Genomic DNA, 15,397 nt, shown 5'->3' with positions numbered 1-15,397 from the left:
TCTCAGATCGATCTCTTTCCTCACTATCTCCCTGGGTCCCACCCCCCCACCTTACTAGTTTAAATCCTCCCGAGCAGCTGTAGTAAATTTCCCTGCCAGTATATTAGTCCCCCTTCCAATTTAGGTGTAATCCGTCCTTCTTGTGCAGGTCACTTCGACCCCAAATGATCCAAAAATGTGAATCCTTCTCCCATACACCAGCTCCTCAGCCATGCATTCATCTGCTCTATCCTCCTATTCCTGCCCTCACTAGCTCGTAGCACCAGGTCATCCAGATATTACTACTCTCGAGGACCTCCTTTTTAAACTCCTGCCTAACGCTCTGTAATCTCCCTTCAGAATCTCAACCTTTTCCCTTTCTATGTCATTGGTTCCAATGTGGACAATGACCTATTGCTGACCCTTCTCCCCCATGGGAACATTCTGCACCCTCTCCGAGACATCTTTGATCCTGGCACCAGAGAAACAACGCACCATTCTGCTTTTTCACTGCTGGCCACAGAAATGTCTGTCTGTTCCTCAGACTACAGAATCCCCTAACACAATTGATCTCTTGGAAGCCGACGTACCTCTCGTTGCATTAGAGCCAGTCTCAATACCAGCTGTTCGTGCTACGTTCCCCTGAGAATCCATCACCCCCTACATTTTTCAAAACAGCATTCCTGTTTGAAATGGGTATATCCACAAAAGACGCATGCCCTAGGTGCCTACCTCTCTTTACTTTCCTGGAGTTAACCCATCTATGTGACTGTATTTGAGACTTTCCCCCCTTCCTGTAACTGCCATCCATCACATACTGTTGCTGTTGCAAATTCCTCATTGCTTCTAACTGTCTCTCCGACCGATCCATTCGATCTGATAAGATTTGCAGCCAACAGCATTTATGGCAGATATAATCTGCAGTAACCCTTAAACTCTTTTTAAACTCCCACATCTGACAAGAAGTACATATCACTCTATTAAAGGCCATTTTTGCTCCTTCACAATCTACAGACCCAGAAAATAACACCATCTTATTCCTCTACAAACACTGCCTCAGGTTAAATTAATAGTTATAGCTTATATTTTAAGTTTAATCTTCTTTGATTGATTTACTGTGGAGAAACACAGTTCTTTCTAAAGCTATTTGATGGCAATGAAATTGTTAATTGATCTTTTGTAACTTCTACAGGTATGATAACAGTATTTAGTAACCGACTTGGTTGGCATAATATGGAGCTGCTGCTTTCACACTTTCAAAGTCGCCTTAATTTTGGTGTTCAGCGACAACTTTGTGATCTTGTGCGGATTTCTTTGCTGAATGCACAGCGTGCTCGAGCATTGTATAATGCTGGATTTGGCACAGTATCTGAGCTGGCACAGGGGAACCCTGCTGATGTAGAAACTGCTCTGAGAAACGCTGTCCCATTTAAAAGGTAGAGCTTTAACTGGATGTGTTATATTTGGGTTTTAAGAGTAATAATTCTGTAGATATAACCTGATGTAAACCTTACTACACAATAGAATTGATTTTGTACAAGAGTGAAATTATAGAAATAAATCAAAAAACAAAGAGAGGACATGAAAAAGGATTATCAAGAAAACCCAGAGATGTTTTATAAATGCACAGCAAGTGAATAGAAAAGGAATGACCAAAAATGGTAACTGTGTGTGTGGAGATATGGGCAATACATGGTTATTCTGAATGAATACTTTGTATTTATGCTCACAATAAAGGAACTAGCACAGACATTGTAGTTAAGCAGGAGGAGTGTAAAATGTTGGATGGAATAAAGTGTGGAATGCGAGATGAGAAGTTTGAAGGTGGTGAAATCACCTGGACTGGATGAAATCTGTCCCAAGGCTGTTGAGAGAAATAAGGGAAAGCTAGTGAAGATGTTGACTAACATTTTTCAATGCTTCCTGGCTGCAAGCATGGTGCAAAAGAACTAGAGAGCAGTGAGACAGACTGACAAATGGCAGGCCAATCAGCCAAATTCTGGTCTGTTGTTGGGAAAATAATACCACTTGGAAAAGCTCAGATTAATCAAGGGCAGTCAGCATGCATTGATAAGAAAGATTGTGTCTAAGTTGAATTTTTGTTGGTAAATGTAGAAGAAATGTCAATTGAAGTAGTGTGTTTAGTGTAAACTCAGTGGACTTCAGCAAAGCTTTTGTAAGGGTCCCACTTACCAGTCTGGTCAGAAAGCTTAAAAACACATGGGATCCAAGTGCAGGCGACAAGTGGGATTCAGAGTTGGCCCAGTGGCTGGAAGCAAAGTATTATGGTGACAAGAAAGCTGTTTCAGTTGGATCCTCAACTGAGTGGATAGCTTTTTCAGAACATTTCTCCATTCTGTAAACTTCCAATATTCTGATAAGTGTAAAGTTTGTGATAGGATTATTGCAAGCTTTATTACTGAAACTGTCATCATGCCAGAAATGTGCTTGCCAACAAACTAAATACTTGTGCTAAGAAAATAAGTATTGAAGCTCAAAACTTGTTTAATAAAGGATTGCTCTTTTGTTCTGATTATCAGTTCCAGGAAAGCAGTTGATGAGAGTGAATGTGAAGTTCTGGAACGCAGGAAAACTCGCTGTATCTGGGTGAGTGGAAGGAAAGGCCTAACTGAGAGAGATGTTGCTGTCCTCATTGTGGAAGAGGCCAGGAATCTCCTTCAACAAGATCTGGCTTCAATGGGTATTGAATGGGCCCCCAACCAGTTGCTAACTGTGGTACAGCAAGAACCTCCCCTGGCAGCTGCTGTATCTGAGAATGGTCCGGAGTATGGTGATGCTGCATCCTTAAATCCAAATTCAGTGGGATCTGGGAAAAGCCATGGAGTTACAGATATTTCAGTCACTGACTCATTGGAACATATTGCCACCAAGACTGAAGCATGTTATGACAAGAATGCAGAAAACCTGAATTCTAATTACAATAGGGAATCTGCTAACAAGCAACCATCAAATGGCCTTCCTGAGGAAAATATCTTTCTCTCAGTTGATGGGCATTGTAAGACGAATGTGGAGAGTTTGAATTCGTCAAAAGTTGGGCAACGTTTTGTCAATGATATGCAAGTTGTAAAAAATGTTATCAATGCAAATAATTCCTTTTTGGTGGCTAATGACAAGAAACGTGTTGGTGATGGTAAAAATGAGAAGAATGTTGGAGAAAATACAGCTCAAACTTTGCACCACATTCAGACTGAGAGCAATGCCATTGATGCTGTAAATCACAAAATACACAGGAATCCAGTAACTGTTGGTGAGGAAAATAATATAAACGGCCGAAACGTTGTTGAAGACAAGTCCTCTGTGATGTGTTCTGTCACAGGAGTGTTTGATGAGAGCTTTCAGTTGGATTCACAGATTGAAAAGATCATAGAGCAAGCTGCTGCCACTGCATTGCCGATTTGTGAAGGTCAGCAAGGAACTGACAAGACTAACCTAGCCGGCAAATTCAAGTCCAGAATAGAAAGCGGTGAGAGCTCAGTTATTGTTGGAACTAGTGCAAAGCAATCCAGCGGTAACACTTCAAATGGAAATGAGACATCGAAACATAAGCCTGCAGTAAGTGAGAAAATACCTCAGGGAGGACATTTTAGTTCTTCTGATCATCAGGTACAGAGCTCTGGAAAAAGAGAGTTTTCCAACTTAATTAAATCCATAATAGGATCACCTAATAGTCTTCCAGCTCCTTCATCTGAAACGGGTCCATCTTCATTGAAAGCCAATGACTTGTCTTTAACTGATACCCAGCTGCAGAATTTCATGCTGGATTATAAAACACCAGCTTCTATTGAAGAAAGTGTCTCAACTGTTCCAGTTCAAAAATTGAATAGCGTACTGGATATTCCAAGTTGCAATGGTGGAGCGCTCCGGTTACAAGAGCTTTTTGTTCATTCCAGTACTGATTATGAGACCAACCTGAACATTAGTGATAGTTTATTTGATAGTTTTACGGACGTTTCCTCCAATGATGATATGCACACACAGGTATTTACACCTGGCCAGCAACCACTGCCTAAAACAGATATGATCCTGGAAAACCAGCCTTCTCGTAGTCTGGTAATAGAAGATGAAATACGTCAGGATCAGAATGACGTGCAGAAAATTGTTGCTGAAGGTCCTGAGAAAAATTTACCTTGGAGTGAGTTGTCCTTTAATTTGTCTGATTTTAGAGATTCCTACCAAAATGGCAATTCTGTCACTGGTTTCCTGGGGGAGTTAAGCATGTACAATCTGGACAATGATACATCTGACATTGCTGACGATTTAAGATTACAAGAACAGGAGAAGCTGAATAGTCAAATAGAAAGTGGCAACCCATACCAAGGCATATTAACTAATGGGTTACCTGACTGTGTGGTAAAAAATAAGGTGACTGAGAACAGGAAATCGATGCAGTCACACCCACCACTTGATCGAAGTCCAGAGGTAAATGAGCTACAAAATCAATTGTCAACTCCTTTGGATCAGAAATATCCAAATTTAAATGGACAAACCGATGATCAGGAGAAAGACCACTGTCTGAGAAATCTCTCGGAAATTGATGGTTTTCCAAACAATGCAACACAAACATCTGAAACTCGAAATCCACAGCATGTGCTGGTGTTATGTCAAACAGAGAAGACCGCGAGTAAGGTCTCACTAAATCGGAACCAGAAAACAAATATAAGTAACCAATCATCACTTTTAGAAATGGAAAAGCTGCCTGAATCCAGACCAGACAGTCGAAATGAAATTCCTCCAACACCACCCAATAAACCTGCGACTCCTAGAATCAAACCCACTTTGACTGCGGTGACTGCTGAAAAGTGCCAAAAACAATCTCTACCATTAACAACTCCTGTTTGCTCTTTTCGTCATTCTGACTTTGGGAGAGAAGAAGCGGGAAGTCCCCGATCACATCATGTTGAATGTAGTCCTGTGATGGATGTTAATGGTGATGCTGATGGCTCTTTTGTAGGGGAAGGGTTTTCACTTCAGCTTTCACAAGACCATTTATCGCCATCGCCCAACTCTTGCAGTGCAGAAACATTCACCATTATTGATGTGGCGAGTAGCCGAGCCCTGTTCCAGACATTTATGAAGGAGTGGAAAATGAAACCAAGATTCTCACTCACGGCTGCTTGTGAGAAAAAGCCACATGTTTTGTCACCCAGCTCCGAGATAGGTGGCAGGTTTAAGCAAGGTGTGTAATTTGATGTGTATTTATTAAACATAGCGATCTATGCAGCAACAAACTGCACTTGATGGTTAAAAAAATGAAAGAACTGCACTTGCTGTAAATCAGAAGCAGAAATTGCTGGAAAAGCTTAGCAGGTTTGGCAGCATCTGTGGAGAGAAATCAGAGTTAATGTTTCATGTCGAGTCACTCTTCCTCAGAGTTCTAACTTCTCTTCACAGATGTTGCCAGACCTGAGAAGCGTTTCCAGCAATTTTTGTTTTTGCTCTTTGCCAAAATGTCACATCTTGTAAATTTTTACTTCAAAGTCAGTATTTCCTGCACAGGTATTGCCTATACAGAAATTTTCCAACCTCTCTTCTGCATGATGAGGAAAATCTACTTTCTCTAAATGGAAAGAGAAGTTTGAATGTAACTTATTTCTGTTCCCAACTGCTAATGAATACTTCAAATCTGCCTCAATAGGATATCTTATTGCCAACAAAAAAATGACAGTGTTCACTTCTCTCAACAATCATTTTAGTCAAATTAATGCTGACTTATGCTCAGTTTTTTTATTTTGTTGTGATTCCATGCCCACTGGACCCAGAATGAGAGAGGTCAAGCTTATTTGCATTAAGATCTACACCACTTGTAGAGAACTCTCCTACATCGCTCTAATGCATTGCTTTTGGACCCAATTTTTTTCTAGACTTGTATGAAACCCCCATACCATCTAGCTCACTTAACATTTTTGTAAAAAATCAACTTGCTAAAATCAGAAATCCTTGTACAAATGCCTTGTTTTATTTTTGATGGGTGGGGAGAGCATTTAAGTTTTCTGAAGTGTTTGAATGTCACTGGTAAAATATGTACCACTCATAGGTGCAAATGCCTTCTTTAGTTCGTCAGTCAAACAACTTGATGTTGTCAGTGTCCTTCCATCGACATAAGATGATGGGCATGTAGCCAACTAAATTGGTAGGAACTTCCTATGTACCAAGCAAAGAGACATTTTGTCTGTGTTTAGTTGATGGCTATTTGGGTGAGTAAATTTGCATCAAGCATTTGCATTTGAACATTGTGTACAATACATTCCTAGAAAGGAATTCATTTTTCTGTATGCTGAATGCAGAGAAACCAAATTGTTAGTGTGTGAAAAGAGGCCGTTTGACCCATTGTGTCTGCACAATCAATATGTGGAATTTTAATTTCATTTTAATGACTATATTTGTTTTCTAGACAAGACTGCTGTAAAGGTTCAGACCAAAACAAATGGATTTGAAGTGAGCAGCCACAAAGGCCTTGTTGTAGTAGGTTTGTGCGTGTCATGGGGAGGAAAGGATGCTTACTACATCTCATTGCAGGAGACTCAGGAAATTACTGGTAAGAAAATGGCTTAAATAATAGAATTTAGGACAATCTAAATTATACTGGGAAATCTTTGCCCTGGATTGATTTGTTCAGATCACTCTACTCTCTCTACCAGCAATCAAATATCTTAACCTAGTCAGCCTGAGAATCCAGCTTTATCTATAATTCACTTTGTTGTTCTTCAGCTACATACACGTAAATCTAGAAATAATGAAGCTGCAGTTCCTGTTAAACTCCTAAATGTACTTTGGTGCATCTTACTATGTTAACCACATTGTACAATCAGCAATGATCATATTGAATGGTGGAACAGGCTTGAAGGGCCAATTGGCCTACTCCTGCTCCTATTTTCTATGTTTGTATAATCCTATTTGTTACTGTTATACACCAACCTCCACCATGGAATAGTTAAATTGATTGCACATTCGTAATTTTATTTTGTATATATCTTTAAAAGTATTTTTTATTTCTTTTAAAAGGTGATTTAAGTGACAGTTTGGCTCCTCCACCTCTAGACCCTGAACTGTCAGTGAAAGAAAGGCTTCTTCACGTACGTTCTTGTTTGCAGCAAGATACAACGGCTGATGCACCGCGCTCTATTATTACTTATGACTTCAAGCAACACTACAAAACTCTCGTTGAGGCTTGCAACATCTCCATGGAAGGCGTCTACGAAGATCCAAAGGTTTTACTTAACGTTTACTGCAATTCTGAGTCAGTTAGAAAGGAACTCACTTCCACTTCAGATCTGAAGTGTCACTTTGAGAACGGAAATGAATTACATGTTTATTTTCTCCTTCAGGTAGCATGTTGGCTGCTGGATCCTGGCTCCAAAGAGAGAACGCTTCATAACATGGTGACCAATTTTCTCCCCCAGCAGCTTTCATTACTGGAAGGTGTGAGCACCAGCCATGGCGTTCAGAGTCTAGGGCTGGGTGTAAACATTGACATCTCTGGGCGGACCAGAGCCTCCATAGAGTCAGTACTGGTCTATGATATAATGAATCAACTTCATTTGCTGCTTAAGAAAGAAAGTCTGCAAGGTAAGCAGGAGATCCTGTGATATGATATGGAACAGGACTGAATCATATCTTAAGAAATAGAGGTTAAATTGTTTAATAGCTTTTTATTGGACAAATATTCATATTTGGCTTATATTCTGTTTTTAAAATTGCATTGCTGAACCATCCAAATTTGGGAAATGGTTATAATCAATGGCAGTTAATTGAGATACTCATTAAAGGAGACTTCAACAGAACATAGGTAAGAATAGGCATGTGTGGAACTTAATACATAAAAGTGAAAGGTGATGCATTTTAGTAGAGGGATTAATGAAATCAATATATATTTGATGCCATAATTCTAAAGATGATGGAGGGAAAGAGGGGTCTGGGAATTTGTACACATATTTCTTTGAAGGTGGCATGCCATACTGAGAAAGTAGCTAGAGGTATATATAGAGAGATTCTTGTGAACCTTCTCTAGGAAGACCGTAACTAGTTAAGCTAGAACCCATGTGCTAGTTAGAATAGAAACTGGAGAAATGATGAATTGAACAGTGGCTGGAAAGCTAGTGTAGGAGGAAGGGCATCATATTCCTGAGGCATTGGGATTGGTTCTGAGGGAGATGGAACTTGGCAGTATGTGACTGAAAAAGACTGAGATAAATATTGCAGGGAGATTTGCTCTTGGGACAGTTTAAACAAGATTGTCAGTGGGTTTGTAACCTGAGTGGAGATTCAGATAGGGCAAATTCAATAAACTGTTCCAAAACCTGCAGAGTAATCCTGTTGGATTGGTGACCAGTTTGAGCTAACAATACTATACAATTGTATAGTGCCTTTAATGTAATGAAACATCCCAAAATACATCACAGTATCTTTATAAAATGTATGTCATTGAATCATCTAAGAGAATATTACATTAGATTACCAAAATGTTAGTCTTTCAGGGAGATTTTGAGGAGGTTTTTTTGCATATTTTTTATTGAAAAAGATTTTGAATCTTTTATAAACTTAGTATAAAATAGTATGACAATCTTATAGTATAATAACAATAAACGAACTACTACTCTACTTCACAAACAAATTAGAGAAAAAAATCCTATCCATACTGCAATTCAATAAATAATTAAATAAAATAAACTAAATTAAATTAGATTGAACTGAGTTAAATTACAGCACTCAGCGCAACCCCACCAAAGCTCCCCAACACCGGGAGCATTAATTGGCATACCCATATTTATTCGGGATTCTCCCTCTCAGGGGCCCCTGGCCTGCCAGGCACAGCTCTCGCAGCTGCACAAAGGCCCTAACTAATATAGCGGACAAGTCTGTAGTCCCAAAAGGGCTGCCAAGTCCTATAACAAAGTTCTGTTTTCTGATGCACTATACTCCTAAGGAAGTCTTGGGGGATATGTTCCATAATTAACCTATGCCATCCCAAAAGTAAGGAGTGTTGTAAAGAGCAAATTGAGGTGGAGTGTGTAGAAAGGAAATTTCAGAGCTTTTGACTGAGGAAGCTGAGAACCTGCAATAGAATAAGACAGGCAAAGCCCCAGGAATAAAAACCTTTGTGCTAATTTAGGAGAATTCTCTTGTGAAGTACCTCAACTGTGGTGTTAAATTTTCTAACGTGTAATTTTCTTTGTTTTGTTGCAGACATATTTTGGAATGTTGAAATGAAGACTCAGTATTGCTTGGCCTTGCTGGAGATGAATGGAATAGGATTCAGTACAGCTGAATGTGAGAACCAGAAATATTTAATGCAAACTAAGCTAGCTTTCATAGAGGCGCAGGTTTACCAACTGGTAGGCCACAGCTTCTCCCTGACCAGTCCAGATGATATTGCTGAGGTAAGATTGTAATATGCACCTGCAATAATGTTGAGGAATATGTAGAGTTTTTATGAAGAGAATTAAGTGAGGGTATAAGAGTTCATTTGCCCTTACATCGGCGAAGATGTCACTTGAGTTGACTTTGAATTTGTCCTATGTCCATTTCAGTGCAATGTTTGAATTGCAGTTGCTGTTGGGACTAAGTTCAGACCCTGATATTGGTAGTGTTTTTGGTAGAATTTAGACTTAATATTGGGTTGAAATATAAATGTATCAATGTCTGATTGAAACGTAAAGTACGTGCACTAACAGTTCATACCATCCACCAAGCTTTGGTCCAACATTTTATAAAATTAGGATTTTATATGTAATTTATATACAGCCAATAGATTTCAGTGCACCAATTATTTTAATGTAATCTTCATTGACGTTACAGTTCAGTACGAATACTTGTAAAATAATCAATGGTGTGAAATGGTATTCAGAAAGCAACCTGGTTCTAAACTTGTTTGTAAGAGCACAAGGAAAAATAGCTGGAGTTGACCACGTGGCCTATCAAGGTCAAAACATGTGGCCCTGGAAAAGCACAGCAGGTTAAACAGCATCTGAGGAGCAGGAGAGTATTCCTGATGAAGGGCTTATGTTCGAAACGTCGACTCTCCTGCTCCTCTGATGCTGCCTAACCTTCTATGCTTTTCCAGCGCCACACATTTTGACTGATCTCCAGCATCTACAGTTCTCACTTTGTCCACATGGCCTATCAAGTCTGCCTCATCATTCACCCCATTTTCCATCTCACTCCCCATTTCCTTTGATTCCATGAAAAGGCAAACTTTATCTATTCCAGTCCTAATGTTTCTCAGACTCAGCAATTTAATTCCTGTTGCAGGTTCTATTTTTGGAGCTCAAACTTCCTCCCAATGGGGATACTCATATGAATGGCAAGAAGACACTTGGATCCACAAGGAGGGCAGCAGTGACAGGAGGGCGTAGCAGGCTGGCCAAACAATTCAGCACAAATAAAGCAAGTGACTGGTTTTTGTGCAAATCTTTGTACTTTCTTAATTGATAGAAAAATAAAAGTAAGTTGTTGGGAATTACAGTTTAGAAATGGGAATGGACTATACATTTCAGTATTTGTTTAGAAGGTAATTTATGAGTGAGCAATGGAAGTGAAGTGAGATATGTATCTATGTATTATGGATTATGAGGAAGATTACACAGTGAAACATGAAAGATTAATAGATGTCCTGCTAAGAGTTGGAATAAATTATGAAGACATGAGACATTTGAGGAATCTTTATTGGCAACAACAAACAGCAATGAGAGTTAGTGAGTTAAAACAAGTAGCTATCATAGGAGTAATATGGTATGTTACATCACACAGGCTTTTTAATATGTAAATTGAATTTATTCCTGAATTATTACTCATGATAACAAAGATCCATAAAAATTGATAAACAACTTAAAGTATACAGTACAAGATGCTTACGCAGAAGGTAAACCAGACTTCAGGATATCTGTTGAAGGTAAATAAGTAATATCAGCAAGTTAAGGTTAAATGCAAAGAAAAGAATCATAAATTTGTTTGTATGAAAAATATGAAAATTAAACAAGCAAATTAAAAGCAAGAAATCAAGCAAAGAATAGTAATTCAAGAATTCCAGAGCAATAATCAACAAAGGACCATAGTCATCTCTCTCCATTCGAGAAAGAAATAATAAATTATCAGTAGGTTGAGGGAAACATCTCCATAAACATAGGGTAAGGTGAAGAGGTAGGTCTCCGTGAACTGTTGTTGTACAGGACTGAACCTATATTATTGGCTTTATTTTGCACCACACTCTTAGCGAATTGAGCTAACTGCGGACTTTTGGGTTTGGTACAGTACAGAAAGAATATGTGGAAATATTTTTAGGCTCCATTCACTAATACAAAAGTCTATAAACCAGCGTGGAGTAGCACAATAATGCCAAGAGAAATTGCATGTTTATCTCATCCGAGACGATCACATAGAGTCATAGAGATGTACAGCACAGAAACAGACCCTTTGGTCCAACTCAACCATGCCGACCAGATATCCTAAACTAAGTAAGTATTGGCAAAACCCTATTACATATGGAATGGAGACCACTGTTTAGAGTAACTTGAGGTATTTTTGAGATAATGCATGTTTGTGTCTTGCATGTCAATTGTGCACTATTTTTGTAGTGCTTTTGATAACTTATGCCTATTTTACGAATTTGTCTTTTATATATCTGATCGGTCATTTATTATTCCATTCAATGTTTTAGGAAGTATTGGAGAAATTGAAGCCACTTCATCCTTTGCCAGGCTTAATCTTGGAATGGAGGAGAATTACTAATGCAATGTCCAAAGTAGTATTCCCCCTGCAGCGCGAAAAACACCTACATCCTCAGCTGGGAATGGAGAGGATCTACTCTATCTCTCACACGCACAGTGCTACAGGTAAATGCTGATTTCACTGTGTCCTGTATCAAAGCAAATGATACATATTGTACAATTCAGTGAGTCTTGACACAGAATCTGCATCAATAAATGCTCTCTATTACATTGATCTGTTCTTCAATGGAGTGGAAATGCAACCCATCAGACCATAAGACATAGGAGCAGGAATTAGGCCATTCAGCCCATCGAGTCTGCTCTGTCATTCAATCCCATTCTTCCAATTTCTCCCTGTAAGCCTTGATCCCCTTTATAATCAAGAACCTATCTATCTTAGTTTTAAACATACTCAATGACCTGGTCTCCACAGGTTTCTGTGGCGGTGAATTCCATACATTCACCACTCTCTGGCTGAAGAAATTTCTTCTTCTCTCTGTTCTAAAAGGTTTTCCCTTTACTCTAAGGCTGTGCCTTCGGGTCCTACCAATGGAAACATCTTCCCAATGCCCACTCTGTCCAGGCCATTCAGTAATCTGTACATTTCAATTAGAGACCCCCTCATTCTTCTAAACTCCATTGAGTATAAACCCAGAATCCTCAAACATTCCTCATAGGTTAAGCAGTTCGCTCCTGGGGCCATTCTGTGAATTTCCTCTGAACACGCTCCAGGACCAGTACCTCCTTCCTGAGATATGGGACTCAAAACTGAGCAAAATACAGAGGAACCTCGATTATCCGGCATTTGATTATCCAAATTTCAAATTATCTAGCAAGATCGCAAATTCCTAATGCTTGGTTAAACTGTGTTACCCGAACATTCGATTATCCGAACAATATACTCCTTACCCGCGTCATTCAGATGATCAAGGTTCCTCTGTACACCAAATGTGGCCTGACCAGAGCGTTATAGAGCCACAAAAGTAAATCCCTGCTTTTATATTTGTCTTCTCAAAATAAATGCCAACATTGCATTTGCCTTCCTAACTACTAATTCAACCTGCAAGTTTACCTTGAAGAATTCTGAACTAGGACTCACAGGTCTCTTCGCACTTCAGATTTCTGAATTTTCTCCCCATTTAGAAAATAGTCTATGCCTCTATTCTTCCTGGAGAAAGTGAGGTCTGCAGATGCTGGAGATCAGAGCTGAAAATGTGTTGCTGGAAAAGCGCAGCAGGTCAGACAGCATCCAAGGAACAGGAGAATCTTCAGGAATTCCTGAAGAAGGGCTTATGCCCGAAACGTCGATTCTCCTGTTCCTTGGATGCTGCCTGACCTGCGCTTTACCAGCAACACATTTTCAGCCTCTATTCTTCCTACCAAGTGACATGACCTCTCACTTTCCCACATTGTACTCCATCTGCCACTGCTTTGCCCACTCTCCTAATCTGTCCAAATCCTTCTGCAGCCTCCCTGCTGCCTCAATGCTACCTGTCTCCTACCCTATCTTTGTATTATCTGCAAACTTAGCCAGAGTGCACTCAGTTCTTTCATATAGATCGTTAATGTATAAAGTGAGAAGTTGTGGTTCCAACACTGAGCCTTGCAGAACACCACTTGTCACCTGGCTGTCATCCTGAGAAAGCCCATTTTATTCCCCCCTACTGACTCTGCTTTCTGTCAGACAGCCAAGTTTCTATCCATGCTGGCACCTTGCCTCCAACACCATGGGTTCTTATCTTAACTCAGTGGCCTGTTGTGTGGCACCTTGTCAAAGGCCTTCATGAAGTCTAGGTAGATAACATGCATTGATTCTGTTTGGTCTAATTTGCTTGTTACTTCTTCAAAGAATTCTAGCAGATTTGTCAGGCATGACCTCCCCTTGATGAAAGCATGCTGACTCTGCTCTGTTTTAGCATACACTTCCAAGTATTCAGAAATCTTATCATTCACGATGGATTCCAGGATCTTACCCACGACCAGGGTTCTGGAATTTCCTGTCTTCTGCTTTACCCCCTTTTTAAACAGGGGTGTCACGTTAGCGATTTTCCAGTCTTCTAAGACCTTCCCTGATTCTAATGATTCTTGAAAGATTACCTTTTCAGCTATCTCCCTTAGAACTCTGGGGAGTAGACCATCTGGTCCGGGTGATTTATCCACATTCAGGCCATTCAGGTTTTCTAGCACCGTCTCCTTGGTGATAGCTACCGTACCCAGCTCTGCCCCTTCACTCTTTTGAATTTTTCAGATATTACTTGTGTCTTCCCCAGTGAAGACTGACACAAAGTAATTATTCAGTTCCTCAGCCATTTCCTTGTTCCTCATTACTATCTCTCTAGTATCATTTTCCAGCGACCCAATGTCCACTTTGGCCTCTCTTTTGCTCTTTATATATCTAAAGAAACCCTTACAGTCTTCCTTTATATTACTGGCTAGCTTACTCTCATATTTAATCTTCTCCCTCCTTATTTCTTTTTTTTGTTGTTCTCTGTTGTTCTTTGTAAGCTTCCCAATCCTCTTGTTTCCTACTGTTCTTCACTAATTTATACGCTTTCTCTTTTGCTTTTATGCTGTCCCTGACTTCCCCAGTCAGCCATGGTTGCCTCATACTCCTTGTACCATGCTTCATTTTCCTTAAGTATGAATCGCTGCTGTGTCTCCTGAATTACTCCCAGAAATTCCTGCCTTTGCTGTTCCACTGTCTTTCCTGATAGGCTCCTCTCCCAGTCAATTCTACCTATCTCCTCCCACGTGCCTCCGTAGTTGCCTTTATTCAGCAGAAATACTGTTACCTCTGATTTTATCTTCTGTCTCTCAAATTGCAGAGTAATTTCAATCATATTATGATCACTGCTTCCTTAGGGTTCCTTCACCTTAAGCTCCCTTATCAAGTCTGCCTCATTACACAACACTAAGTCCAGTATTGCCTGTTCCCTACTGGGCTCCATCACAAGCTGCTCCAAAAAGCCATCTCGTGGATATTCCACAAATTTCTTTCTTTGCGAGCCACTACCAACCTGATTTTCACAGTCCACCTGCGTATTGAAATCCCCCATGATCACTGTGACTTTGCTTTTCCTACACTGCTTTTCCTACGCATCTTTTCTTTCTCCTGGTGTACCTTGTGCCCCAGCTCCTGCCTGCTATTTGGAGACTTATACACGACTCCAAATATGTTCTTTTTTACCTTTTGCGGTTCCTCAATTCTACCCACACAGATTCTACACCATTGGACCCTACTTTGTTTCTTAGTATTGATTTCATTTCATTTATTACAAATGGAGCAACCACCCCTCTGCCCACCTGCCTATCTTTTCGATAGGATGTATACCCTTGTATATTCAGCTCCCAATCCTGCTCCCCTAGTAGCAACGTCTCCATGATGCCCACCACACCATACCTGCTAATTTCGATCTGAGCACAAGCTCATTCACCTTATTCTTTATACTGTGTGCATTCAGATATAACACCTTCAGTCCTGTATTAACTGTCCCTCTTCTCACTGACATTCGTTTGTCCAGTGTACTTGAAGTTTTATTTCCCCCACCCTCCCATTTAATTTAAACTCCTGTCTACAACCCTGGCTTTGTAATTCACTAGGACTCTGGTCCCAGCTTGGTTCAGATGAAGACTGTGCCATCGGAACAGGTGCCTTTTTTCCCCAGTACTGGTGCCAATGTCCCATGAATTCGAAC

The 15,397-nt window shown here is 40.0% G+C and overlaps 1 protein-coding gene across 3 annotated transcripts in view; it reads left to right on the top strand.

The window, feature by feature from the left end:
* Positions 1-15,397, top strand: part of polq (polymerase (DNA directed), theta) — an 89,034-nt gene that overhangs the window by 50,320 nt on the left and 23,317 nt on the right. For all 3 annotated transcript variants that reach the window (XM_043700991.1, XM_043700992.1, XM_043700994.1), the window contains 8 exons: positions 1,172-1,415; positions 2,520-5,176; positions 6,392-6,535; positions 7,003-7,208; positions 7,326-7,566; positions 9,184-9,377; positions 10,249-10,383; positions 11,654-11,828. In XM_043700991.1, coding sequence (XP_043556926.1) covers positions 1,172-1,415; positions 2,520-5,176; positions 6,392-6,535; positions 7,003-7,208; positions 7,326-7,566; positions 9,184-9,377; positions 10,249-10,383; positions 11,654-11,828 — 3,996 coding nt within the window. The remainder of the gene's footprint in view (positions 1-1,171; positions 1,416-2,519; positions 5,177-6,391; positions 6,536-7,002; positions 7,209-7,325; positions 7,567-9,183; positions 9,378-10,248; positions 10,384-11,653; positions 11,829-15,397) is intronic.

This window comes from Chiloscyllium plagiosum, chromosome 12 (genome assembly GCF_004010195.1).
Source record: "Chiloscyllium plagiosum isolate BGI_BamShark_2017 chromosome 12, ASM401019v2, whole genome shotgun sequence".
NCBI lineage: Eukaryota > Metazoa > Chordata > Chondrichthyes > Orectolobiformes > Hemiscylliidae > Chiloscyllium > Chiloscyllium plagiosum.
This window is presented reverse-complemented; position numbering and strand designations above follow the sequence as displayed.